Raw genomic sequence first — 25,988 nt, 5'->3', positions numbered from 1 at the left:
GAGATGATACAGTGAATGGACAGGACCAACCTGCTACTGATCAGCGAGTCACAGAATGGTTTGGGTTGGGAGGGACCTTAAAGGTCATCTAATTCCAACGCCCTTGCTGTGGGCAGGGACACCTCCCACTAGACCAGGTTGCTCAGAGTGCTATCCAGCCTGGCCTTGAACAGTTCCAGGGATGGGGCATTTCCAGCTGTTTGGGTTTTTTTCCCCATCATTGTTCCTTTCTTGGTATTTTTTGAACTTCATTTTGCTCATTAAGTACTAGCATAGTAGTAATAGTAGTAGTTATTATTATTATTATTATTATATTCCAAAGCAGAAGAATTTCTGACAGTGCTTTTAATAATTCATGGTGAAATGTCCCATTTCCATGGGAGAAAAGCACACCAGCAATAAATGACTACAAAATCACAGAGGTGTTAGGTACACTACATTTGCTTAAACAGCTGTCAGGAGTGCACTTTTATCAGTTGTGTCAATCAGCAGGTCTGAGGGCCATCTTAGCAGGGTTCTTTTGGCTTGTCCATATGCTATGTAGACTTAGGCTGGTGGAGGTGAACTCCTTATTCCCCTCATGCATTGTTTCTGAGCATTTGAAAGAGTGTGAGCTATGCATGCCTTTTTAATGCAGCCTTTGAAGTATGAGCATTGTTTGCTGGCATCTTAAAAGAGGGAGGAGAAAGTTTATCTCTTTTGATAAACAAGCCTTTGGAAAGAGCTCTGTGACTTTGCTTGAAGAAGGATTATGATGACAGGAATGTCTTGTATATTTATTTTATATAATCACAAATGTTAAATTCAGTTAAATGTGGCTTGTTTACCATGTAAAACGCTTAGATACCTGCCTACACTTGAGGCATAGTAAGGGTATTATCATTTAAATGTCTGAATTATGGTAATTTGCATACTTGTTTAACATGCTAGCAGTGTATGAAGCCAAACTTAAGAGTTTTGAGAACATTATCATTTAAATAACTTGAGTTGTTTAGTTTTTTTCAAGTATTAGAGCTTTAGGTTCTGGAGAACAGACATGGATGACTGTGCTTTATAAAGGTGTTAACAGGTTTTTTCTGCTTGGGTAGAACTGTTAAAGATGCCCCATAGCAGAAAGCCTGCATTACTTGCATCGTCCCACAGTGCTAATGAAAAGTTACATTTTGAAAACTGTGGTGGAATATAGAGTCTTTGGTTTTTGCTGCAAAACTTAGAGCTGCAATTCAGCGAGAACTCATGCTTTTCAGTTTCAGTTCTACTCTTTTACAGGATGTTGTTCCGATTCAAAAGGGTTTTTTTTTCACTATTGATTTGTGTTTCTCCATGCTTTCTAGTACCTTTGACAGAACAGCTAAAGCAAATAGCACAGAACAAAATCTTGTCAGCTTACACTGTGCAGTGAAAATGTATTTTAGAAAATCCAAGGTCACTGAACCTTGGATTCTGAAAATCTTGGTCGTAACACTCATTTAGAGCATGATGCTCTTGCCACCATTAGGGCAGCAATCTAAGTGAACAGTGATAGTGAAATGGAATAGGCCTCAAAAAAGCACAGTGAACCCCAGCATCAGAGCAGGGTGTTCCTTGTTTCAATTAGCTGATCCTTTTGAGGCACAGTGAACCCCACCATCAGAGCAGGGTGTTCCTTGTTTCAATTAGCTGATCCTTTTGAGGCACAGTGAACCCCAGCATCAGAGCAGGGTGTTCCCTGTTTCAAATGGCTGATCCTCTGGAAGCCCAAAACCTCTGTAGCAGGGAGTTCCTCTCTGTATTGTGTTTTTGTCAAATGCTGGGTAGTAACTTCCTTTCATTTTTAATGTATGTATATTACCATTAGAAAATATGGTTGAAATTAAATTTCCCTTCATTTTTTTCTGGTTAAGAAGGTGAAAAACAAAATGTTCTGCAAAATACTGTTCTTAGGAAAGTATTTGACAAAACTGAAGAAATATGAACAAATCTATGGGAGAAAAGGGTATGGGTAGACTGAATATTTCTAAACCAGTTGTCAGATGCCAGGTGAGCTGTTTTGCATAACTGGTCCATCATTCATCCTATGCTGCTCATGTTGATTCTCATGCTTGGGCCACTCTTAAAACGGGTAAAATTAGACTTCAGCTCCCTTGTCTGACCTCTGTAATGTCAGTGCTGTGTTCCTTCAGTCTTTGGGATGAAAAAAATTGCAGATTTTTAAGAGTTACCTGTTTTTTACAATGCTTCCCCACTGGAGTCTATAAGTAATGCCAACTGCTGCCTTCCTCTTGCTGCTCTCTTTCTGCTAAGTGCAAACAACGGTGGTAGAATTCCAGCTTTCATGCTCCTTGCCTTCCTCTTGTGTCCACGTGCCTTTGAGTACGTATGGTGATGGAGCAGCCAGACATGAGTCAATTTAGGGGCTGGAGAGAGGGAAATCAGGGGAAGGAGGGGTGCAATGAAAGGCTGGAAGAAACTTTTCTGCTTCTATTTCTCATTCTTTCTGAATATAAGCAGCCAGTTCTCAGGTCACTTTCTCTGGTTTGAACTGGTAGCCATAGCAGGTGGCCTTCAGGTGCTGTGAGGGCAGGAAGCACATCTGTATAGTCAGTTTGGAGAAGTGTTGAGGTGAACATTGTACCAGCACTGAGGCTATGCTGGGGATAAACAATTGGGTGAGAAGAGCACCGAAGATACCAGGGAGTTTGCATGGGAAATCGTACAAGGATGGATAGAGACAAGGGGATCAGTGTTACAAGTGAATCGAGTGATGCGGAAGGGAATCTTGAAACTGAAGAGCAATTGAAGTCACAATTGCAAACTCTAGATTGCAAGTTGCCCTTTTTAAAAAAAAAAAAAACCCAACAGGAAATATGTATTGCTACTTCTCCTTTTTAAATGTACTCGTACCATTAGTCACAGGTGCCCAAAGAGCAGAGTTCTGCGCTATTGAAAAATGACCGTAAACATTATCATTTAAGGTAACAAAGCTTTTTATTGGCAATTTCCTATGTTATGCTATTTTAGTATTTAATTTTTTAAAAATGCTTATTTCTCTCAGGTTCTATTAAAATATTCTCAGCATGTTGAAAAGAGCCATTCTTACGAGCAGTGCAGGAATGGCAGTTGTAAGGAGCTGTATTTGTAGTGAAGTAAAGCATTTCCAGAGCAGATAGATATTTTTATTTTTTTATTGAACTAGTCATTTAGTTGGAAGATGGGTCATCTTCCATGAAAGATTTTAGGAAAAATAGTTTCAGCTCCTTATATGAAACTGTTCTTACTGTGCTGTCTCTCTGCCATATTTGAGACACTTACTGTTGTTGAGCCCTTCACCTGTTTTTAATTGTGCCTTGTTAATGAGAGCATTCCCTATTAGAGTTCACTAGGTGGTTTTGGTTTAAGTTGAAATAGCAGCATGAAAATATTTGTCATTTATGTGCTTCTGATCCTGCATGAAGTTTTGTACTTATTCTTGTCTAACTGGCAAAGAAGTAATTGTTTTGCATTCTATCAAAAAGTGCACTGCAAGAATACTTCTGTTGTAATTTATTGTGGAATATTGCTGTCAAGTGACTTACTTTCTGTAAATGATTATTAATTATCTCTTAAAGTAATAAGCAAAAAATGCATTAAAAATTTGCACATTAGTTATTGTATATATAGGCGACTGATTAAATCCAGAAGGACCTTCTGAAATGTTAAGAATTTATATTTGAAAATTAGTTTATTCAAAATATTTAGGTATTCATATAATAGTTAGGAATGAAGATTTAACTTCAGTTGGTTTTAAATACTACCTTTTTTTGCTTTTAGAATAGTAGGTGTGGGAGTTCTCGGGATTTTTTCCTGTTTTGTTACTCTGAACTATTGACGAGGTTTGCACAATTTTGTTTACTAGTTTGCTGTTTCTGATATTTAAGTTTTCAAGTTAAACCTTTCAGAGGGAAGTGAAGAAAACAGCAAGGTTGCTGATGTGCCTGTTAAGAAACACTGAGGTTGAGAAACAGGTGGCAGAAAGCTGCTGGGCGGTGGTTGATGATAGTGTGTCATGCTTTGCATTCGTTCTCCTTGGCACTGCATGAGTGGATGGTGTTGGAAGTCTGGAGACACTCAGCTGCTGAGTCTGGAGGTTGGCAGGTCCATCCAGTTTGTGCAGTCAGGTGGTAGATAAGCTCCTCAAGTTGTCCAGTTTTGAATTAAGTGTGAAAAATATAACCTAACAAAGTAAATGAGGCACCTTTGGTAAGAGCACATGTTTATTTTAAGACAGAGAAGCAAGTAAATATACTAAAAATGCATTTTGTTTGTTCCATGAGAGGTTGTTAAGAATTAAATAATATACTTTAAGCTCAGAAATTTAGCACCCCTTTGTTTTTAAGGTACCTTGTTGAGTGTTGAAGGAGTACAGGATATTCTGTAGTGTTTTTCCAGTCCCTTGTGTGCTTTACACGTGTTGCTGTTGCGTGCAGGGAGGGGACTGGTCTACACTCAGTTCCACCACGTGTCTGTGTTTCGTCTGTTCCAAAAGAAACCAGAACATATAAACAGGGGAGAGAGCTGGAGGTGTCCTGTGGTGCAGCTCTTGAGGCGGATGTTAGGGAGAAGAGCGCAGCAGCTGCGCGCTGCGCAGGGTGTGTTTCCATAACTGCTGTGAGATGTTACTGCTCCCAGCGTAGACCTGCTGTGCATGGGGGAACTTGCTGGGATGAAAACTATTTGAGATACAGAGAGAAGAAAGCAGGGAGCAGCGACTCCTGACACTTCCCTAGAAACCTAGATGGGAGATTGTGAGTGCAGTCAAGGAAGGCGCAGTGCAGTGAAGCCAAGAGATCTGTAAGGGCTGGAGGTGGGGTGTACGCCGCTTTCCTGCGCAGTCTGTCATTTCACAATGTCTCAAATACAGCAGCCCGCTCAGCCCCGAGCAGCTGCTCTCAGGTGGCAGCAGAGGCAGGAGGTAATTTTGAGATCAAGGAGGAGAAGGACTAGCTTACTTCTGCCCAAGTCTGTGGTACACAGGCTAATTCCTGCCTATTAACCAGAGCTATGTGGAAAGGTACTTCTATGTGAGAGGGCCTTGCCTTTTACTCGCTTCCTGTATCTCTTAGGTTTTGTAACTTCAGTGGATATTCACATGAATTTGTGTATAAGCAATCAGGAGAGCTGTTACTGATCTATATACAAATTCCGTGTTCTGTTTCTGTTATAACAATAACATCTTAATTGTTTTAAGGCTGGCTGGGCAAACTTGTGAAGTGTTTTTTCTGGTAAACACTTAAAAATTCATCTAACAGAAGTGTCATTCTGTCAAATGTCAGTCAAATTTAAAATTTTTTTCTTTTAATAAATAGTGCGAAGCTGTAATAATCCAATGAAACATTCTACCAACCTGCATCATGTATTGTGTTTGATATGCCTAATATTTGCTTAAGACTCGAGTATACTACTTGGCTGCAGAAGAAAATCTTTTTCCAAAAAATTTGAAAGAAGAAATAGGGACACACATGTTTCTCTTAAACTTGTCTTTAACCGTGTTGCTCTTGATGCTGCCAATTCCCAGTGGCCCAACCTATTTTCCTTTGAAACAGGCTTTGGATAGCATGTAATTCTAATTAAAGTTTATTAAAACTTTGTACTAATAGTAGACTAATTATAGGTAGTGTAAAAGTCTTGCTGATTTTCCTTTAATCAAAGTGTAATCTTGTCTACAGCTGTATTAAATTTAAGCTTAGATGTCAAACCTCTTGGAATGTCAGAGCTTATTACTTAACAGCAAACATGTTTTTTGTGGGAAGGCTGTGTTTGTGCCGGGAGTGCAGTTTGAATGTTATGTGAACTTAATTTGAAGGCTCATCTGTTTTGGTCATACACAGTACAGATGCTTTTTTTCCATGGAGTAGATGGGCCAGGGTAGATGGGACTGATTTCATGCACAGTACCAGTACACTGTCACTATTATTAAGTGTCATCATTTTTAAAGACAAGCTTGCTGAGCTTTCTTCCATGTCGTTTGGACTATAAATTTTGAAATAATCTTTAAAAGTTTTTGTTTTGAGCTTCTAGTGTATGTCCTTCTGTCAGTTGGGGTTTTGGTCTTTTAGTAAATGACTCATTTTCCTGGTTTGGTTTAGTTTCTGGACTGTGTTTTCTGTTCTTCTAAGAGCACAGATAGTGAATTGTAGCATAATTTAATATATTAAATGTCAAGAATACATTTCAACAAAGGGTGATCTTTGTACAGAAAGGCCTAACTGTTCTCAGAACAGATTTTTTTTTTTAAATGCTGATTAGACACAGAAAAATATGTGTGTTAATTCCGGTTCTTTTGCAGCATATGGCAAATTTGTAGCTAGATAACTTTTACCATTGATTAGGAAGTTCAATTTCTATATTTAATGGGAAAAGCCTTTGACAGCATTCTGGTTTTTGCCTATGCTTGCTGATTCTGGGTAGAATTCCAGTAACTTGCATAACTTCAGTATCATGAGCACTGAAGTTGAGAAATCTAATTTTAAAATTTGAGATGTACGAGAATTGTTAATATGGATGTTGAAGTGCAGAAGTAGCTTGTCTGGGAAGCCTTGGACTGTAAAGATGGAATTAATAGTTTAGGCAACCCACAGAATTTGTGGGTATATTCCTATATTTAATGGAAAATTCAGTATTAAAAAAAAGTTGAATGACCAAATCTTCATAATATAAGCAGTGTTCAGCTGTAGTTTCTGCTCTGCTTTTTGTGGCATTGGTTTTGCATTACCCAGCCCGGGCAGTGTGTTGTGTATCGTGGCCTTGCCCTCTAGTGGCTATAACTCAACTTTAAATAGTGAATGGAAGAGGCATCTTCATGCTTAGGGAAGGGATTTGGAAAACTTTTTATGGTGGTTTAAAGAATTCAATTATCAAGGGAGGCTATTTCTTCTTAGACTGACCGTCTAGAACCTCTGATGCTAGAAAGACGTTCTTTTTGTATTTTGAAAATTTTTGTCTGTGTTCTAGAGGAAAGTATGCCACATTTAGTACAAAAAATGGTAAAGCTTGATAATGACTTTTCAGAGGTCTGGGTGACCACTCCCTCGGGCTTTTCACCTGAAAGGGTGTGGGATTGCCAGCAGTACTTTGCAGTTCCCCTGCTCCTTATGCCCATTGGCAGATTGGTCATGGGCATGGATGTGTTCTGGGGGCATTTCTGTTGACAAAGAAATTAAGAGGTTTGGGTTATTGGTTGTTTTGTGTGTGTGTATAATTTTTTATTTTTAGCTTGTCTGAAGAGTCACATTCATGGGCACAGGTGTTACCAGTGGAACATCCTTGATGACCCTGATGGAAAGTAGCTAGGAAAAAAGCCAGCAAAATACTTCTGTCTGTGTAGAAAGCTGTACCCTGACAAGTTTTGCCATATTAGCAATCTATCTAATCTGTAAATCCAATGTACCTTGCATGAGATTTTTGCCCTTGACTAAGACGTGTGATTCGTGAGTCACCATGTTTGGAACCTCAATTACCAGATCCTTGAACGCCTTATCTGCCCTCTGCCCATCCCTCTGCTGGGGTGGTTCTGCCATGAACCTGTGAGAAGCTTGCCCCTTGTTTTGAAGCCAGTAGGACACAGGTAAAGACATGAATGATGAATATTCGGTAAGATTGGCTATCAAAAATCAGCTCATACATTCTCTCCCATTGCTGGCTGACCCATCTCCCTATGTGGATTTCTTAAATTTAAAATAAATAGTATTTTTCTTCATTGTGGAATTGTTGGTCTCAAAGGAGCACCAGAATAAATCAGCCTTTGTTCATGAATACAAAGTATTTAATTACTACTTGCTTTAAAAGTCCTGATCCAGGAATGCATTGCAAATAAATACAGCCTCTTCCCAAGATATTTTTGCCCTCACTTTGTTGGAGGTGTGGCTTGGCAGTGCCTTGAGTACAACTATTAAACTTCCAATTGTCAGATTTCTCCTCTGTGCTGGTAAATGAATTTTCCATCTTTGGATGGAGCTGCACCCTTCTCTTGTGGTGTTTGGTTTCCAGTTAATTGCATTTGCTCTCTGCATGGAATGCTGAAGTTCAAAACACAGAACAAAATTAAAGTAAATTTAGTAGTTTTTATTTTTTAAGGTTTGGTCTGCCCTTGATGCAGATAAGTCTTTGGAAAAGCAAGGAGGAGCATATTGCTCTGGCGACCTGTTGTTTTCAGTACAAGGAGCTGTGTAGTGAACTCTCTCTACACTCTATTTGGGTAATACTTGTGGTTTGGACCTCTTACAAAAATATCTTGTTTGACATGATTAAAACTAGCGCGGTGTCATTTGTACTAAGGCAGTTCCCTTCAGTTAGGACTTGTACTTTTGCATCTTTATTGGCTGCTTTGAATTGATATCACAGCAGCTTTAAGTTTATCGTTTAGCGATGTGCTGAACATTATTTTCCTTGTGACACTTGTGCTGTGTGAATTAATAGTTCGGGAGCAGATGATGGCAGAAAGCAAGTGAACACTGTGCAAAGGAGAGGTGAATTAACTAGCCTGGTGCAGATGTTTCTTTAAAAAAATACTGTAGTGATATTAGACACGTCCTTTCAGATGGAATATGTCCCTTAAAAGGAAGGGAGGAACTTTCTTAAATTTTTCAGGATATTTTGAGAGTTTTTACATACATAGAGATAATACCAAACCACTGCTGCATTGCATTTAGAGGTATCTGTGAAACCTGATATGGGTTTTTTACTTTTCCTGAACGTGTGATCACGGGGAGTTTTCTCTGCCATAAACCAGCAGCAGTATGGAATTAATGATGGTAGGTAAACACAGTGCCTTGTGTGGAAGGAGTAGAAATGAGAAATACTTTGAAATAGTTTCAACAACTCCCTTTACTCGCTAAGAAGCTGTAAAGTCAGCATGTGAAAAGTGATTCTTCTGTGCCAGGAGCAGAGGAGCTTTGATGTAATGATTAACTAATTTAGCAACTTAGCAGTGAGTACCAAGACAATTAAGAAGCTTTTGCAGTTCTGCACCTGCCTTGAAACATCGGGTTTTGTTGGGAGTTGGAGTTTCCTGATAAACTTAGGAGCTGCTTCGTAACCTCTTGCTTTTGTATAAGTAGTTCTTCTCTTCTGGCGGAGTGTCTGGTAATCTTGGCTTCTGTTGTGGTTTTTCTCCAATTTGCTTGCAAATGAAAATGTAATTGTTTGCTGATAGAAGTTCAGTAGTGCAATTTTCTTAAGGAAAACTTCCCTTTCAATTATTTTTTTGCTAATGATTTAGTTACCTCGTTACCTCGAGATTTTTGAAGAAGCAGAAACAATGGATGATGATGGTGTTGGATTTCTCCTTCTAAGTATTTACTAATAGGTGCTGATTGCTATTGCTAGTATTTACTAATAGTTGCTGATTGCTAGTATTTCAAGATTGCTTTTCAAAAATCTGGTTTTCATTTGTTTTAGTCTTTTTCTGTAGTTTCTGGTTATTCTTCAATGTTTTGCCATGAAAACAATTTGTTTGGCTTCTTTAGTAGGTGTTACAGAAATTTGATTTTAGTTTTTGTTTATGCAAGGTTCTAATAAAGTTAGTTAAAATCCACAGACCAGGAGAGATTTATGCCTTACCTCTGTTCTTAAATTAGGGCAAAGCTCTGTCCAAGCATGACAAACCTCTCTCTTTGTCATACTTTTGCAGTAGTCAGAGACAAAACCATACTTTATTTTGGTCTCGTGCTTCATTAGGTTGGCCAAAGAATGTTAACTATCAGGTTTAACCATTTTTTGATTGTGAATTTAAGAATAAAAATTTTTGTTTTCTGAGTAGTCTTAGTGTTCTACGCTAGTGCAGAATATTTATGGGTGGTTTTGCCTCCTAAAGGTAAGAGTAAGTTGCAATAATACATTACAGACCTCTAGAAACATGTATGAAACATGTATTTGAAAAGAAATTAAGATTGTGTGTGAGAACCTGCTCTTTGGGGAGCTTATATATTTTATCTGGATACGTGTGTCCTACAAATACAGTCTTTGGGAATTTGTACATGTTGAGAGCAAGTTAACTTTACTTATTGCAAAGTTGGAGTGTGCCATGTTGCCAAACTTTAATTACATTTATTAGAGTAAATAATAGTGGTTAGCTTTCAGTCTTGTTTTGTAGGAAAGTATTCCTGTAAGGGCATCAGGATTGATGAGTATTTCAGCAATATTTTACACTTAAAAGTAATTAGCCTGAAGAAGCCTGGATTTCTGGGTAAGGGCCTATTAGAGTGGTTTATTTCTTTATTTTAAAGCTGCATTAAGTTGCAGTATATTTCTATAATTGATTAACACAAAGAATACAGTAGCATTAAGTGAAACCTCAGGAGGTCACCTTGGCCATATGTTTTCCCTCGGGTCCATGTTTGATGTGATGATAAAAGTTGAGATAAATTATACAAAGTAATCACTGGTGTCACAGTGATACCTGATATGTGGCTGTACAAATGTCTTGTGTAACGAGAGGCTGAGCTTCTTTAATGAAATAAAGCAGGGAACTTCTTTGCAAGTACAATTTCCTTCTAGAAACCTGTTTTTTTCTACTTTTTACTGATTTTATGTGTACATTGCACAAGTCAGTGTTTTAATATGGAGCGGGAAAAGTTCTTTCGAAGTCTCTGGGTGTTATGTAAGATATTGTCATCTATGACAGCAGTAAGACAAAATAAGTCTCTTTTTTATATTGTTTTAGTATTCTAATGAGTCAATTTAAGCATCTTGGGATGATGTGTGAGTAATCATTTCCTGGGAAGCTTTCTGTTGATTGTACTTTATTGTTAATGTATTTTAGCTTTGCTGTTAAAGCAATGATATACCTTAAAATTCTCTCAGCATTTTCAGGATAGGATTAAAATTGTACTTGAGAATATTCATGTAGGCTGAAAATTCATTTTCCTCGAGGATGTTGTATATAACTAGTACTGAGTTGGGTAGTTTTCTTGTGGGAAACTTTTGTGCTTTGTCTGTATTCAGAATGGAATTGCATATTTTCGGAAAGTGTTAATATCCTTAATCTCTTTTGTGATTGTACAAAAGTTTTAAAGCATTATGTATGTGAAGGGACAGACTTTGATTCTGCTGAGAAGAAATACAAAATTCTTCTAGTTATGCTGAAACTATACAGCACTTGTAGCAGGGGTCTGATACTCAGAAATTTTTGTGAACTGTGAGGACAAAAGTTAAGTGAAAAAGACATTCTAAAGAGTAGTAATTAGTAACTATGGTGACGCTGTAGCAAGTCAGTTGGCTATATATAAACCAAATTACTTGTAAATTAGAACTCTTCCTCCACATCTCTTCTTTTTAAAAATAGCTTTTTGCATCAAAATTAGTGACACTGATGTATAGAGAGGGATCTATTTTTATATGGTGGTGTCGCATTTTGTGGCTTGAAGTTTTTGGTATCTATCTTGTCATTCTTCTCCTTTTGGCAGTGAGTGCCTTTTTGGATTATTTGAATAATCTAGGGATAGATCAGGACCCCGGTACATGAGCAACTTCTGCCTTTTGCAATCACTTCATTCCACACTTCGTGTTTCCTGCAGAAGAATTTATTTATAAGAGGAATTAATATTTTGTATAATGCCTGGGATTGCTTCTGCTCACATCCTTTGTCGTGAATCTTCTACCAGAGTGTACTAACTACCGAATTTTGAGGAGGCCTCATAGCATAATAGGGAGTGTCCAGGGCTTGTTCTTCTGTGACTTGGTGTTATACTACATTTTTCCATTATGGAATGTGGTTGCTGGGAGGTGTTAATTTCACAACTATCAAGTTAGGCTTGAAATGGTTGTTTCTATAAAATAGTTTGTGTGTTACTTGAATGCTACCAGTTCTGCTGAAGGAAGGTGAAGGTAAATAGGTTAGCAAGGGGAGCCATCCTTTGTGATAATGTTTCCATTCACACTGGTTGTGCACAGTCATAGTGCACAATCATAGAATAAAAGCTTTGTTTTCAGTTTAATCTGTTACTTCAGTATTGGTATTTATGATATATTTATCATCTTATATGAAGGATTCTTTCCCTGTATAAACTTCTATCACCACAACACTAATGGGTTTTTTTTCTGGATATTTTCTTGTTTTAGGTGTTTGGAGCGTTGATAGTTCCTTTTAAAACTAAAGTAAATAAAAGCAATCTGCAAGTGAGTTAGTGATGTTCATACAGTTCTGCGCTGACTGATGTTGAGGGATTCAGGAATTGTAATGCAATTTGTTTACTTACTTACATTTTCACAGAATCACAGAATGGTTCAGATTGGAAGGGACCACAGTGGGTCATGCGGTCCAGTCTCCCTGATCAAGCAGGGTCATGTGAGAGCATGAAGCACAGGATTGTGTCCAGATGGTTCTGAATATCCCCAGTGAGGGAGACTCCACAGCCTCTGTGGGCAACGTGTTCCAGTGTGCAGTTACTGCAGAGTAAAGTTCTTCCTCATATTCAGGTGGATCTTGCTGGGCATCAGTTTCTGCCCATTGCCTCATGTCCCATTGCTTGGCACCACAGATTAGAGCCCGGCTCTGTCCTCTGACACCTCCCAGCAGATGCTGACAGACCTTGGTGAGGTCCCTTCTCAGTTGTCCCTTCTTGAGGTGCTCCCAGCTCCCTCAGACTGTCTTTGCAAGAGACATGCTGCAGTCCCTTCATCATCTTTGTCACCTCTGCTGGGCCTGCTCCAGGGGCTTCGTGTCTCTCCTGGACTGAGGAACCCACAATTACATTTTATGAAAAAAACGTGTATTTCATGAAAGCAAGGATGATGTAAGAAAACTTAATTTTCTTAATTCAGTTTGAGACAGTTGTCTCCTAATACAGAGAACTTCAGGTTTGGACACAAGCAGTAGAGATTTTTTTCTCCTCATTTTCATATACATGCACAAATTTTGAATAGTGAGCATGAGTTTTTGCTTTTGTTTTAAACTAGAGAACTTGGCTTGTGGTATAGTTTGAGGTCCTATACTTAAACTTTTAGCCATCTTCTGTCATTCTTTAAAGTATTAATTACTTGGAAAAATGCAACAATACTGCTTGAGAATTATATCTGATAAAAATAAACCATTTAAATAGCATATTTTTAATATCCATGTAGGTAATTGTAAAACTGAATAATTAGAAAGAATTGTTTAATATTTTAGTAGCTTTTCTGTTAATAAAGACCACCTTCTAATACAAATCAAAAATCATTGTAAAATAAGTGTCTGATATCCTCTTTCTGAATTTTTGGATGTAAAGTAGATTATCTGTAACTACTTGAAGAATGGTATAGAGCTATTGACTAATAGTAACCCTGAGTCCTGAGCTTTTCACCTTCAGATGAGTAAGTTGAATTGCAACTATGAGCAAATGTGTGGTTTGAATAATGATTTAGAAAGTAAATGTGATGCTTAAATGGGCACAACACATAGGAGGCGGCATTAAGTCTGCAAGCATACTTTTTTTTGTGCTTTTCTTTTTTGTTAATGATTTTAATATGCCAGATTTAAAGTTCTGATAGGTGTAAGTGTATCTGTAAAAGTCAGCAGTTAAAATAAGCATTGCAAAGTCACATGTCAAAAAAAGTCTGTGCTGAAATGTTCACGGGTACAACTTTAGCATTTTGCTTTGTTCTGCTGAGAAAGGTGACATTTTGCTACTGAGGAAGGCCCTAGAGCAGCTCAGGGCTGTAGCCAAACACATGTTTTATGCACAGTTAGTTGTTGGTGTCTCTCAGTGCTGGGCATTGCCTTTCTGCCTGCCTAAGGTGATTCCTCTTCCTCCCCACAAATCCATCCATCTTCCCTTCCCTGTCATAGTCCCTGTGTCCTTTTCAGGCAAAGTCTGCTGACCACTCACACAAAAGTTAAGCTGGGTGACAGGACCTATAGTGAACTTCAAAGCACTTGAACAACCAGGACATGGCCAGGAACACAGGGATTAATATTTTATAGCACCTCAAATAATGCTTGGTCTGAAAAGGCCAAGCTTTGTTTATACCCAGGCTCAGTTATGCTGGCACAAAGCTGCTTTTACTGGCACAGTTTACTTTGCTTGACAACAGGTATGAGTAACCAGCAGGGTTGTCCTGGCAGTACAGACAACAAAACTTCAGGGTGCAAACGGACTAAGGAACAACTTGGTTAGCAGAAGAGCATATTCCCTGCTGTCCTTTCCCCTCTACTCCTTTGAACTACTGCCAAGTTTGGAAGGATAGCATTGGATTCCTGGGAATAGCTGAAGATTTGAACCTTTTCTCATCAGTGTATCTGGATTTACATTAGGCTCACACTTTGAGTTAAAAACACAGTGACTCTTTTTTGTCCCATGCGATATCAAAGCATGTCAATTTTTTTATCCTTTTTGTTTTCTTTTATTACTGATAGAAAAAGTGGTAAAGTTTATTTTTTTAGAAAAGTTACTGAAAACTACTAGCAAGTTTTGCTTCACTTGAGAAGCCCAATACTTTCAGTCCCTGAAAAGCCAACTGCCACTCCTTCACGCTGTTCAATCTGGCTGGAAAATCCCTTTCTTCACAGCTGTTTGCTTTTAGTTTCATAGTGGGTGCCTGCCTGGGGTAGTTAGAATAATTTTTAAAAGGAGTTTTCATAATAACTCAAAAGTTAATGCACTAGTTTTGTTTCTGAGTTGAAGGAGCTGGGGTTTAGTAAGCAAAGAGCCATTAGATCTATGTGTTTAAGAAATGGAAAACCAAATAGAAAAGCAATTTTGCTTGATGTACCCCACCCTGTGAATTACTCTACTCTCGCTTATGGAGACAAATACTTTTGCTTCCTTGATAGACGGGTGGAGTTAGGCAAGTGAGAGGAAAGGAATTTGGGATCTGTCTAAGCAGACCAGAATGAGGAACTCAAATCAATTGGATCTGGAGGTAATTTAGCATTTGGACTTCTCAATCTTACAGCCAAAGGACTGACCTGGAATTCAGTATGGTTTGCACCGTGTACTCTGCTAGCAGAGTGCTGCTTCCAAAATGAGAAAATTGTCAGTGTTAAGACTTCAAATAAGATAAAACACTCTTACAACAATATGAGAGAAAAAAATTTCTAACCACAGTGTGGCAAACGTTGGCCATGGAGGTTTGTATTGTTTTAAAGTCTCTGGCTTTGCACAGCTGGACTTGTGCACAGTGTATTTAGTTTCCTGGTAGAATTCTCAGCGTGGAAGGAGTAAATGAACTCAGTTACATTACTGCTTAGTGAAGTATCACTCCAGGGCAAGTATTCCAATTTCTAGATCCCTGTTTACTTCCTGCTTCTGAGTATTAGCTTTAGTACTCAGGGGGTACATTTATAATGCCTGCATTAATTGTTCAATGATTATTTAGTGTGAGTCAGGGAAAAATCTTTCATCATTAACTGCAGCATTTTATGGTAAAACTTCTCTGGCTAATAGCCTTGCTGCCCCTTTGTGGTGGTAACCATGGCAAAAATGAAGCTGCCAACTCCTTATGGGTTATAGTTCATAATTTGACAAAATAATTTAAATCTTTCTGGTTCAAGCTAAAGCCACAAAGGTATAACAGGACCCTGAAGCTCATGGGAGTTGTGTGTTCTTCTTTCACAGAGAAAATAAGAGGTGAGAAAAAGAATGGTAAACTAGGAGATGCTGAAATTTGGGTTCTTTTTCTACATTAGTTTTTAAGGCAGTGAGAATTTATTTAGTACATAAAATATATTACTTTTTGACTTTGTGTAAAAGGCAGTAGCCTACATTTTGGTACTTATTATTTAATTATTAATTCAGCTATGGAAAGAGGCTGAGATAGGTTTAATTATATGCAATGGTTTCTTCTTCTTCCTGCATTTTTGGATGTAGAAGTTGTTCCTCTTCACATACTGAATCTCACATCTCTGTGGACAAACTGCCTCCGTTTTCCAGCAATTCTCCTCACTGTAGTTCTCAGAATAATTGCCATGAACAGCAGTTTCAAGCTGGGTTAGATGGAGTAGCAGTAATGTGCTATTAAAATGGCAAATGATGGCTGTACATAGTAATAACAAATATTAGAAGTATTAAAATGCTGATCAGTTGTTTCTTCCTGTAGTTCTACTGTAATTAAATCCAGATAATCAAATCACTGAAGAAGTGTGCTACTTTCAAGATTTTCTATACATCTCTGAGCTCATATTTTGTCTTCTCTTGAGATCCTTCAGAAGTGTCTCATCCTGTATCAGGTCTGTATATGGCTTGGGAAAGAAAACATATCATGGCTTTCTCACTTGTTAGGCTAATGAAGGAGCTCTCTTCAGCCTGCCTCCTGGAAGATGTTGCAATAGTGACCATTAAACAGAATGGGTTTGTTATTGCTACTTGGTTTTATTACTCTGAATAAAACAGCCTACATTTCATAAGTTAGGTTAACATCTGTCCTCATGGAGCATAGCAATTTGCAACTTCCTAATATCAGTTAGAATTAAGATATTTTATGTGCTTAGATTTGCTGTATTATGGTTTGGGATCACTACAGAAGAAAATTCTATTTCACTAATCAGAAAATACTAGCAATTTGTTAAAGGGGAAAAATCATAGTGGTATCTAACTACATGAAAATAAGACATGAACTGATTTAGCAGGTTGTTGATGCTCTTCTGAGTCATTGACCTAGAAGGAGGAATGTGATTTTTATGTACCATAGGTCAGAGCAAGGAGGTACATTTGTTCCATTTGCAAAACTGAAGAGGAACTTGAAATACTATAAATATTAAATTTGTGAAATAAGTACAAAATTCCTTGCAAAACAAGGAAACAAAAATCTGTAGTTTTTTGAAACTTCCATAATATAATTTCTAAGGAAGGTGGACTGTACTGGAGAAGTTTGTGTGTACTGATGAACTGCAAGTTTTACTTTAGAATAAAATCTTTGCAAATTTTGTGGAAGCAGCCTGGTAAGGTGTCTGCAGCTAATTGATCTTATTAATGGCTTGTGGGTGAGAGGGCATATAAACAATAAATTACTGAAGAAGAAAGACAGGCTAGTATTTTTTTTTTGGTCTGAGATGTTATGAAAATGGAGTGTAAGTTTCTTGAAATCTTTGTGTGTTACCTTGTATTTTTTAAGAAAGGAGGGGAAACTGGGACTCGCACAATATGTACAGCTGTCCCTTGAATTAAGGATGTGCTAATACTTTAACAGTCCTCAAAAGCTGAGTTGTTTTGAATGTGCATGAGCTGCCATCTCTGCTCTACATTGGACTTGTTGTTAATATGTGGTACAAAAGGGCTGGGACTTTGCTCTGGAGAGTGAATTATAAAAGCAAGTGTAATTAGGCCAGTATGTGCTGCCATTAGTTTACCTTGCATCAGCTCGAAACTGGTTTGCAGTGACTAAACAAGTGCCTGAGCCAGTCCAGGTGTTAAGGTGGTGGCACAGCTCGGCAGCGAGAGCTGGGAAGGGCAGGAGGCATCGCCGCTCTGTGAGCTGGCACTGCTGCCTGAGCTCAGGCTGTGCTGGGAGCGGGGAGGACAAGTGGTGCTGGCTTCACAGGAGGTGCTGTGTTACACAGCTGCTGTGCAAAAGGTGTTGGTTTGGGAATCTGAGAACCCACTGTGCTTACCGCATAGTTAAATAGTACATAAAAACCAGTATGCTGCCACAGGTACTAGTTAATGTATAGACACATTTGTTTCAGGGCTTGCACTTGATTTTTTTCCCTGAAGATAGCTTTAGTAATTCAGCAAAAGGGATTGACCTTTGAGAAAGATCATTTGAACTAGTGAAAACCAGCATGGAAGTAACATTTGAATTTGCTGCCTGAAAGGGACTGGCTCAGTGGGCTCCTCAGGAATGGCTACATTAAAGATAACTGAATCCTTAATAGCAAGATTTGAAGGCAGTATGTTTTCCCTTCCTTAGACATCAGCTACTAACATGTGGCTGGTATTGCTTCTCTACTAGATACAGGAAGAAGCGTGTTTACAAACAGGATGAAAAGACTTGAAGAGCATCATTTTTCTAAAATTCATGTAATACGATTCAGTAGTATGCACTGAACATCAGTTACATAATATTAAATGTAATGTGTATTTTCTGTTGACATTTGTTTATAAATATACTTTTGCAGTTTGAATGTTGTGTCTGCTGATGTTTTACAAGTTTTGTATGGCTGATGGCTCTGTTGCACTTCTTTTCCTGTGGTCACTGTCCTGTATTTCCTTGTGCTGTCTTGTCTGAGTCCCATTTGCAGATTCTGTATAAATGTCGCTACAAGGGGCAATGATTAATCAAAACATTGGGAGGGATAAAAGGCAGATATGCACAGAGAATAAAAGGGTGGGGAAGAGCAAATAAGCAGAAGCATGTTTGTTTCTCCTTGCCTGTGACTCACTTTTTCATAACAGAAGAATTTTCAAATGAAGAAGAAAGCTAATTGAAAACAAACAGGAAGCAAGAAATTATTACCTCTGCACTGAACCATGAGAGGGTTCAGTACTTTCAAACTATTAAATTAACAAGCTAATTAATTTGATTGTCCTTTAAGCATAACTTTATAACTTATAAAAGCTATATGATATACTATTTTGTTAATGGATAGTATTTAATACTACAGAGAGTGTTATTTAGAGTGGGTTTGATTATTAATATAGTGAATGCAGTCAGAATTTCTTGATCTATCCATAATTTATGTTTACCTTCATCTTTATCAGTTTATGATGGATTACTGTTTCCCTTCAATTGAAGATCTAAGGTGTATCTGTTGGGGGGAGGGAAGTGTTTCACGTACTGCATTTCATTTCAAACACCTACCTGAGCTTTCCTCTGTTGGCATTCCCCTTGATTAGTGAGTCCAGTGACACAGTGGAACTCCAGCTCTGTGCTTAGAGCCACTGGGTTATGCCATATAAGATCCATCTCGTGCACTCAGTGTCATTTTCCAGTACAAGATCTGAGGAGCCCTGGTGCTCTACTCTCACTCCATTTGAAACCCATCTTTCCCCTTGACACCGTGGTTTTGAGCTATGTATCAGGGTTTTTTTGAGGCCTGCAATAATAGAGGCAATTAAAAACATAGAAAATTTTGCAGGCAATGCTGCAAAAAAACAAAAGGTAAATTGCTTTTATAAGAAAAAGATGGAAATGCATTAATTTCTCTGAACACAACGTCTTTTTCCCCAGCCCTGTGCCTGCTTTGGGACTTGATGAGATTCTTTGAGTGCAGGAAGCCAATGGTTTCTACCATTCCAGCAGGTTCCTGTAGCAGCTATTGTTATCTTGAAGTAGTGAGATTGACTCATTCCAGTAATTACACCTGGCTGTCAGTAGCATTCTGGCCCCCTCTTTTGTGCTGTCACTGGTCATAGCCAGTCACTCTGGTCTTCTACTAGGTGATTCATTTGTAACCTCTTCTCAGATGCATAAGTTTAGACTACAAGTCTTGCATCATAAAAGCAGTTTCAGATTCAATAAGTTGCTATTAACATTTAATTAACTCTGCAGATGGGTATTTACAAAAGTTCTTGAAATTTAGTTAATGATGTGAACTAGTATTGCTGAGAAGTAAGAGCATCCTGTTGGTTTTCTTTAGGTTTCACCATGGTCTTTTATTGCAGTCCCTGAATTCTCTTTTGCCAGAGGTTTTCCTTCAGTAGCCTTCCCTGCAGCATGATTGTCATGCAATACTGTTACCTTGAATGTGTGAGCAGTTAGAATTTTTGTGTGTTAAATATGAATTGTTGTATGTATGTGGCAAAAGGTGTTGCTGCTAATGACGTGTGATCCTCTGTTGCAGGCGGTAGTTCAGGCACGCTTTGTAGCAGTTATTCGCATAGTGTATGCACTAGAGTTCAATCATATGTGAGCTCAAAATCAAATACAAATACTTCTTGATGATGGGAAGATGTTGCATCCTGATGAGGGTGTTTGGAGTTTGATACATTTGTTATCTTCTAGAAATAAATTTTATATAAATAAAATTTTACTTGTGCTTGTATTTCTTGTCTTACTTTTCCTAAATATCTTATTGTTGTTTTTGTTTGTTTATTTGCAGTTCTATCTTCAAGACACTAAAAGTAGTAATGGTACCTTTATTAATAGTCAGAGACTGAGTAGAGGATCTGAGGAAAGCCCACCATGTGAAATTATGTCAGGTGACATCATCCAGTTTGGTGTAGATGTGACGGAGAACACGCGGAAAGGTAAGGGTATGGATCATTTTTTGGTTTCTTTTCAAGTATATTTATTTGGAACATCTTACTACAATCCATTTTTAAAACTAAATGGCATTCCCATTGTAAGAAAACGGTCTTGTTTGGTTTTTTTGTTACTTCTTCCCTCCTTTGTGCTGGCAGTGAGCCCTGGCCCCATGTGATACCTGATCAAGAAACATGTCTGCTGAAAATACAGACTCTATTTCTACCCTCACACCCCCAGATGGACTTTACTGGGTTGTTTCTATGGCCTACTTTCTTCCCTTATTGTGTGCAGGGGAAGTGTAGGTCTGGAAAAGGAGGCTCAGCTGGGGCTGTGTGTTCATATGTTGCCTCACTTAAATTGACCTACAGCAATTTTAAAAGTGCAACACAAGCATATGTGTGTAATGCTGTATTGGGCTTTTTGTATTTGGATTTTATTATTACAATTGTAATTACCTCTCTTTCAAGCCCTTTGAACATTAAGGTTTCAACTAATAGCGTGGCAGGAGTATGAACCTGAATTTCTTGATCAAGTAGTCAGTGTAGGTTTGAGACAGGCTAACTTCATTCTTTTCAGGGTACCCACTGTTTCCTTCTGTGTCAGCTACTGATTTTGAGTTCTTCAGGTACTTTAAAATGAGAACAGAAAAAAGTTGCTAGCTGAGAAATGAGGTGATGCCATTTTTGTGTGGTTTGTTTTTCTTGCTGTCTTCTTCCCAGCATGCATGCTCAGGAGATCTTGTATTGTGGCAATAGCTCTGTATCTGTGTTAATTCAAATGCAGCCTCTATCTCTTTTCTTTTGAAATTACATAGTATGTCAAGAACCATTTCTTTATCTTTCTGGAGACTGGTCTGTATGGGGATTATCAGACTGTAATCAGTTTTGTCAAGACTTTTTAAAGCTCCCTAATGGGGCTGCTGCTATTTGTAAGCATTGAACTTCTGGCCATGTTCTGTAGAATCCTATCTATTCAGTAGCACACAGATTTGGCAATAAAATGTCAACTGCCATCACCCCTTTACTGCTTTTCTGAACAAGACCTTCATAGAGCTTATCCTTAAAAAGAATTGTATTAGAGAAGAATGAAAGAATAATATTAAATTGGAAAGCTGATGATAAATTTTTTTAAAACAAGCGAATAAACGAAATGTCTGTGAAAGCAAACCTCTCACAAAGTAACCCCCCCAAAACCCAACAAACCAAACCATAGTACAACAGGAGAATTTCTTAAAGTGCATTAAGTGAACAAAACAAAGATAGCTCCTGCTCTGTTACTCTGAATTTTGACTTTAGCCCAGACAGGATTGTAATTCTCAGATCTGAAGTATCAGAGGAAGCTTAATGAATGTGTTTAAAGAAAACTTTGTTAAGTAATGGTAGTGGTGGCATTTTGTCATCAAGAGCTTTTGGAGCTGTAGGATTTTTGAGTGATTCATTGTAGTGAAGGTCTTACCACATTGTTTTACTCTTCTCAAAAATGATGTTGCAAAGATTCAACTCCAGGGTGCCTAGCTGAAATTGCTGGGAGTTACTTAAAATGTTTCCATGTGAAGTGATTGCAAACATTTATGAATACTAGCAGTACACATGGAAGAGATCAAAAGTATACACTGCGTCTGATGAACTTGGAACTATTAATTTGATGAGATGCTGTCCTTGCTAAAAGAAGCTGAATTTCTTCAAGTGTGTTTAGACTAAAACAATTTTTATTATAAGATTTAGTTGGAAGAGAAATTGGACTGGACTTGCTTTTATCAGCACATTGCAGTTAGTTCATGGAAACATTTGCAGAAAGTTCATAGTAAGCAAATTCTTGCCATGAATTTTTGCCAGTAGTAGTTATTTGCCGTGGTTTTATGTTAGTTTTACAAAGCACGATACATTACACAAATGCTGGTGACCTGGCATTTGTGTAATGAGTGATCAGATTATGCAGCCTTCCTTGTCCTTTCCTCTGTCTTTGAACTTGGAAGCTGTGCTCAAGTTACTCATGAATGTGTTGAGCTCGCTAATCAGGAAGAGGATACAAGTTTGCTTTCTTCCCTCTCTGCTCCCCCAAGCAGAGAATGAAGATTGTATCATCACAGGGTGTTTACCTATGAATGCGCTTGGAATGCATATAAACATGGGTTTTTCACCAGTTGGTTTCAGTAGTCTTGGATGTTACTGTTAATCTAATCTAGTCATCAAACAGACAGGAAAGTAGTTTTTAAATTGGTGATTCTCTTAAAAGCACTTTGCACTCTGGTATTTACATAAGGCCTTACTTGCACAAGACATGTCAGCAATCTGCTGTGTGTAATTATAAGGTAATGACAGGACAGAATGAGTGTACTTGCGCATGTAAATTCTGAATTCTCTCAGTATTGCTGGAATACATTTATTTTATTGTTCAGGCTGTGTTTCAGTAAGTAATTTCCTTGCAAATGTGATCTGGATTTGCTTCATTAAAATAGTGGCATGTTCAGTATGTGATTTTTCAGGTTATCAAGTATGAGCACCAGATCCTCAGTTTCCTGCTGCTGAGCCAAAGTCACTAACAGGTCCTGGAGAAGTGTTTGCATCCCTCCTGCTTCCTTATTTGTCCACTTGCTGTATTACTGACAAACACGGGGGCCTGGCCATTTCCCCCTCCTTAATACAGCACTTACCTATTAACATCTCACTGTGCTTTTCTCTGTGTTAGTGTGGTTTATATTCTTTTAGCACTTTATTAATTTCCCGCTTGTGTCAGAGCATTCCAAGTAATTGGTGATACTTCCCTGCCCAGCAAGCAGCAGCAGCATTGCAAAGCAAGGTCAAATAATACCAACATGATTTAGTTCAAATGCAGTTTATGCACATTTTTCTAGTCAGGTTTGTCTCATACATCTATTCTGTCATGGGATGTTTGTGGGCAGTCATGTTAAGTGGGGAGCCCCACAGCAGTGTGTGCTGCAGGGCAGTGCACAGACCCCCGAGGGGTGTGGGGGGCTCCTCGGGGCTGGGTACCACATTAACGAGTGAAAATAGGAACAAAAGCGTCATTGGGGAATTGTCTCTCTAGGAAGCAAAAACTGAGACAAACAGAAATGGTTTCTGTGTTCCCGTTGTGCTCTAGTGCAGCAGAACCTGTCGGGGTTTAGGACAGGTCTCAGGGGTTTTGGAGCTGTGAAATATGGGTCAGCTCCGTGTTTTGGAGGGAACGAGGAGGTTTGTGGCTGAAGTGTAGAACAGCAAATGGAGTAGGAGCAGGGTTTTACTCCGTGGAGAGAGCTGTGGATGTGGGGCAGCTGTTTCACGCCATGGAGGGAGAAGTGGCTGTGGGGCGGCTGTTTGGTGCTCTGGAGGGAGCCGTGGCCGTGGGGCGACTGTTTGTTTGGCGCTGTGGAGGGAGCCGTGGCTCTGGAGGGAGCCGTGGCCGTGGGGCGGCTGTTTGTTTGATGCGTGGAGGGAGCCGTGGCTGTGGGGCGGCTGTTTGCTTGGCGCTGTGGAGGGAGCCGTGGCCGTGGGGCGACTGTTTGTTTGGCGCTGTGGAGGGAGCCATGGCTGTGGGGCGGCTGTTTGCTTGGCGCTGTGGATGGAGCCGTGGCTGTGGGGCGGCTGTTTGTTCGGCGCTGTGGAGGGAGCCGTGGCTGTGGGGCGGCTGTTCTGGCGCTGTGGATGGAGCCGTGGCTGTGGGGCGGCTGTTTGTTTGGCGCTGTGGATGGAGCCGTGGCTGTGGGGCGGCTGTTTGTTTGGTGCTGTGGAGGGAGCCGTGGCTGTGGGGCGGCTGTTCTGGCGCTGTGGATGGAGCCGTGGCTGTGGGGCGGCTGTTCTGGCGCTGTGGAGGGAGCCGTGGCTGTGGGGCGGCTGTTCTGGCGCTGTGGATGGAGCCGTGGCTGTGGGGCGGCTGTTCTGGCGGTGTGGAGGGAGCCGTGGCCGTGGGCGGCTGTTCCCGCTCCGGAGGCCGCGCGCGGGGCGGGGCGGGGCGCGCTCGGCGGCCGCGGTGGCCGGCGCTGGGCCGCCCCCTGGCGGCGGCGCTGCGCAATGCCGGCTGTGCCGGGGCCGGGCGGGAGCGGCGGCTCCGCGGAGCGCCCGGAGGTGAGTGGGATGGAGAGGGGGTGAGCCATGGGGACAAGGGGTGCCTCAGCTCCATTGGGAAATCAGGCGTTGCTTTACTGCCTTTTCTTGTTGATTCCTCACAAGAAATACTGTAGACTTGAATTTAAACCATTGCTCCTCTTCCGTGCACTGTATTAATGTTTTCTGTGTTGCTTTACCTCAGGCTTTCTCCTTATTTTTCCAATTGCAATGAACCGATAGCTTAAGGTCAGACCGCAGAGTTTGGACATTGTTTCCTTTCTTATTATTTTAATTTTATAAGTTTGTCAAAATGCTTGGTACCTTTTCCCAGTCACTGTCTATTTGAGACCTTTTGCTAAATGCCCATTATAGCTTGATTTGACACATATAATGCTCCTGCAGATTTTAGGAGATTTTTGTCAGTCTAGCTGTTGACAGCAAAACTTCAGAATTATATAATCTTACAGCAGACCTACCTGATATGTGACCCGAAGGTAAAGCTGTCTGTTGCCATTTAATGTCAGGTATACTTATGTTTTCTTATTAAAATCACTGATTTCCTCTAAAAGAGAGAATTCTGCATTATGAAAGCTGTGTATTAAAGGGTACAGCTAATATTGCTAATGTGTTTTTAAAATGTTTTTGCAAACTGCATTTATTCAATTTATAAATGAAGACCCTAAACCCTGCAGTTTAATCTGTTCTGCTCTGGCATGTAAATTTAATACTTTACCAGGTCAGCTTGAAAAAAACAAGATGCTGTAGCCAGGACAATACGTCTCCAAAGCATTAGCTAAATAAAGGTTAAAACCAACTTGTCTTGGTTGGATCATTTCTCCTCTATATTTAGATTCTATTGAGGTAGCTTCCTTAAAGACCTGCCTCATTTCCCTGGAGTATTACCAGTGTCCTAAAACGCCTATTGCCCTTTTTTTTTCAAAGCCAGATTAGCTGTTTTGCTGATATTAATAATGGAGAAAGGAGAGAAAGGAGAGCAGCTCTTTGTTTTTGTGTATTAGTGGGTGCTGGAGGTACAGTGCTCCATGGTAGGTGACCACACACTCATTTGTATCTCACTTGTGGTAGTGTTTTGGGAACAATGTACAGTTGTCTTTCCATGTATCTGGAAATATTTTTTGCTTCCCAATTAATAGGACCATACAGGGGAAAAAAATCAATCAAGACGCACACATAATTGGACTGTTTGCAAAGGCATTGAAAATCATGTCAGTAATATTTTTCAAAACATTGAGTAGAAGGTTTGAATTTGATGTAAAAATCAAATACTGCATTTCCTCCTCTTATTCCTTAGGATCTTCCTCGAGTTAAACAAATCTTGAATTTAGTCCTCAAAGAGCAAGTTTACCTCTTCTGAAATGAAAGGCCAATTCTAGGGCTATGCAGTAGATGTGCACTGCAAGCACCCCAAAATAGAAATGTGTGGTCTTGAATGATGCTGCTTACAGTGTTCAAAAGGATGTCCTTCTCAGTGGTTCCTACACACTTCCTCTGCATTTCCTTTTCCATCCTTTTTTGTAAATAATAATTGCTTGGCAAGTTCTGGATTTTGAAGTAAATGTCGGTGACACAAATTGGACATACTACCTTCTAAGTTCCTGGGTATGCTTGTCAGAATCTTGTCCAAAAGGCAGCTCATTATTTTGTTTATACCTCTGCATTCCTGTTACCTGGTGCAGGTAAGGTGCATTCTGCTTCACTCATTTATGATCAAAACATTCGCTTTTTTAACTTACTACAGAAAAGACAAGTTTCAGGTATTGCAGCACGTGGAAGAGTTGGAACTGGAAGTGCTCCACAGCCAGGACT

The 25,988-nt window shown here is 39.4% G+C and overlaps 1 protein-coding gene across 38 annotated transcripts in view; it reads left to right on the top strand.

The window, feature by feature from the left end:
- Positions 1-25,988, top strand: part of LOC119706058 (sarcolemma associated protein) — a 78,214-nt gene that overhangs the window by 12,216 nt on the left and 40,010 nt on the right. For 21 of the 38 annotated variants that reach the window (XM_038149171.1, XM_038149185.1, XM_038149187.1 and 18 more), the window contains exon 3: positions 19,970-20,123. In XM_038149171.1, coding sequence (XP_038005099.1) covers positions 19,970-20,123 — 154 coding nt within the window. The remainder of the gene's footprint in view (positions 1-19,969; positions 20,124-25,988) is intronic. The other 17 variants (XM_038149197.1, XM_038149173.1, XM_038149201.1 and 14 more) reach the window with 1 other exon arrangement.

Source organism: Motacilla alba, chromosome 12 (genome assembly GCF_015832195.1).
Source record: "Motacilla alba alba isolate MOTALB_02 chromosome 12, Motacilla_alba_V1.0_pri, whole genome shotgun sequence".
In the NCBI taxonomy this organism is placed as follows: Eukaryota; Metazoa; Chordata; class Aves; order Passeriformes; family Motacillidae; genus Motacilla; species Motacilla alba.
The sequence above is the reverse complement of the archived record's forward strand: the minus strand, read 5'-3'. Positions and strand labels throughout refer to the sequence as shown.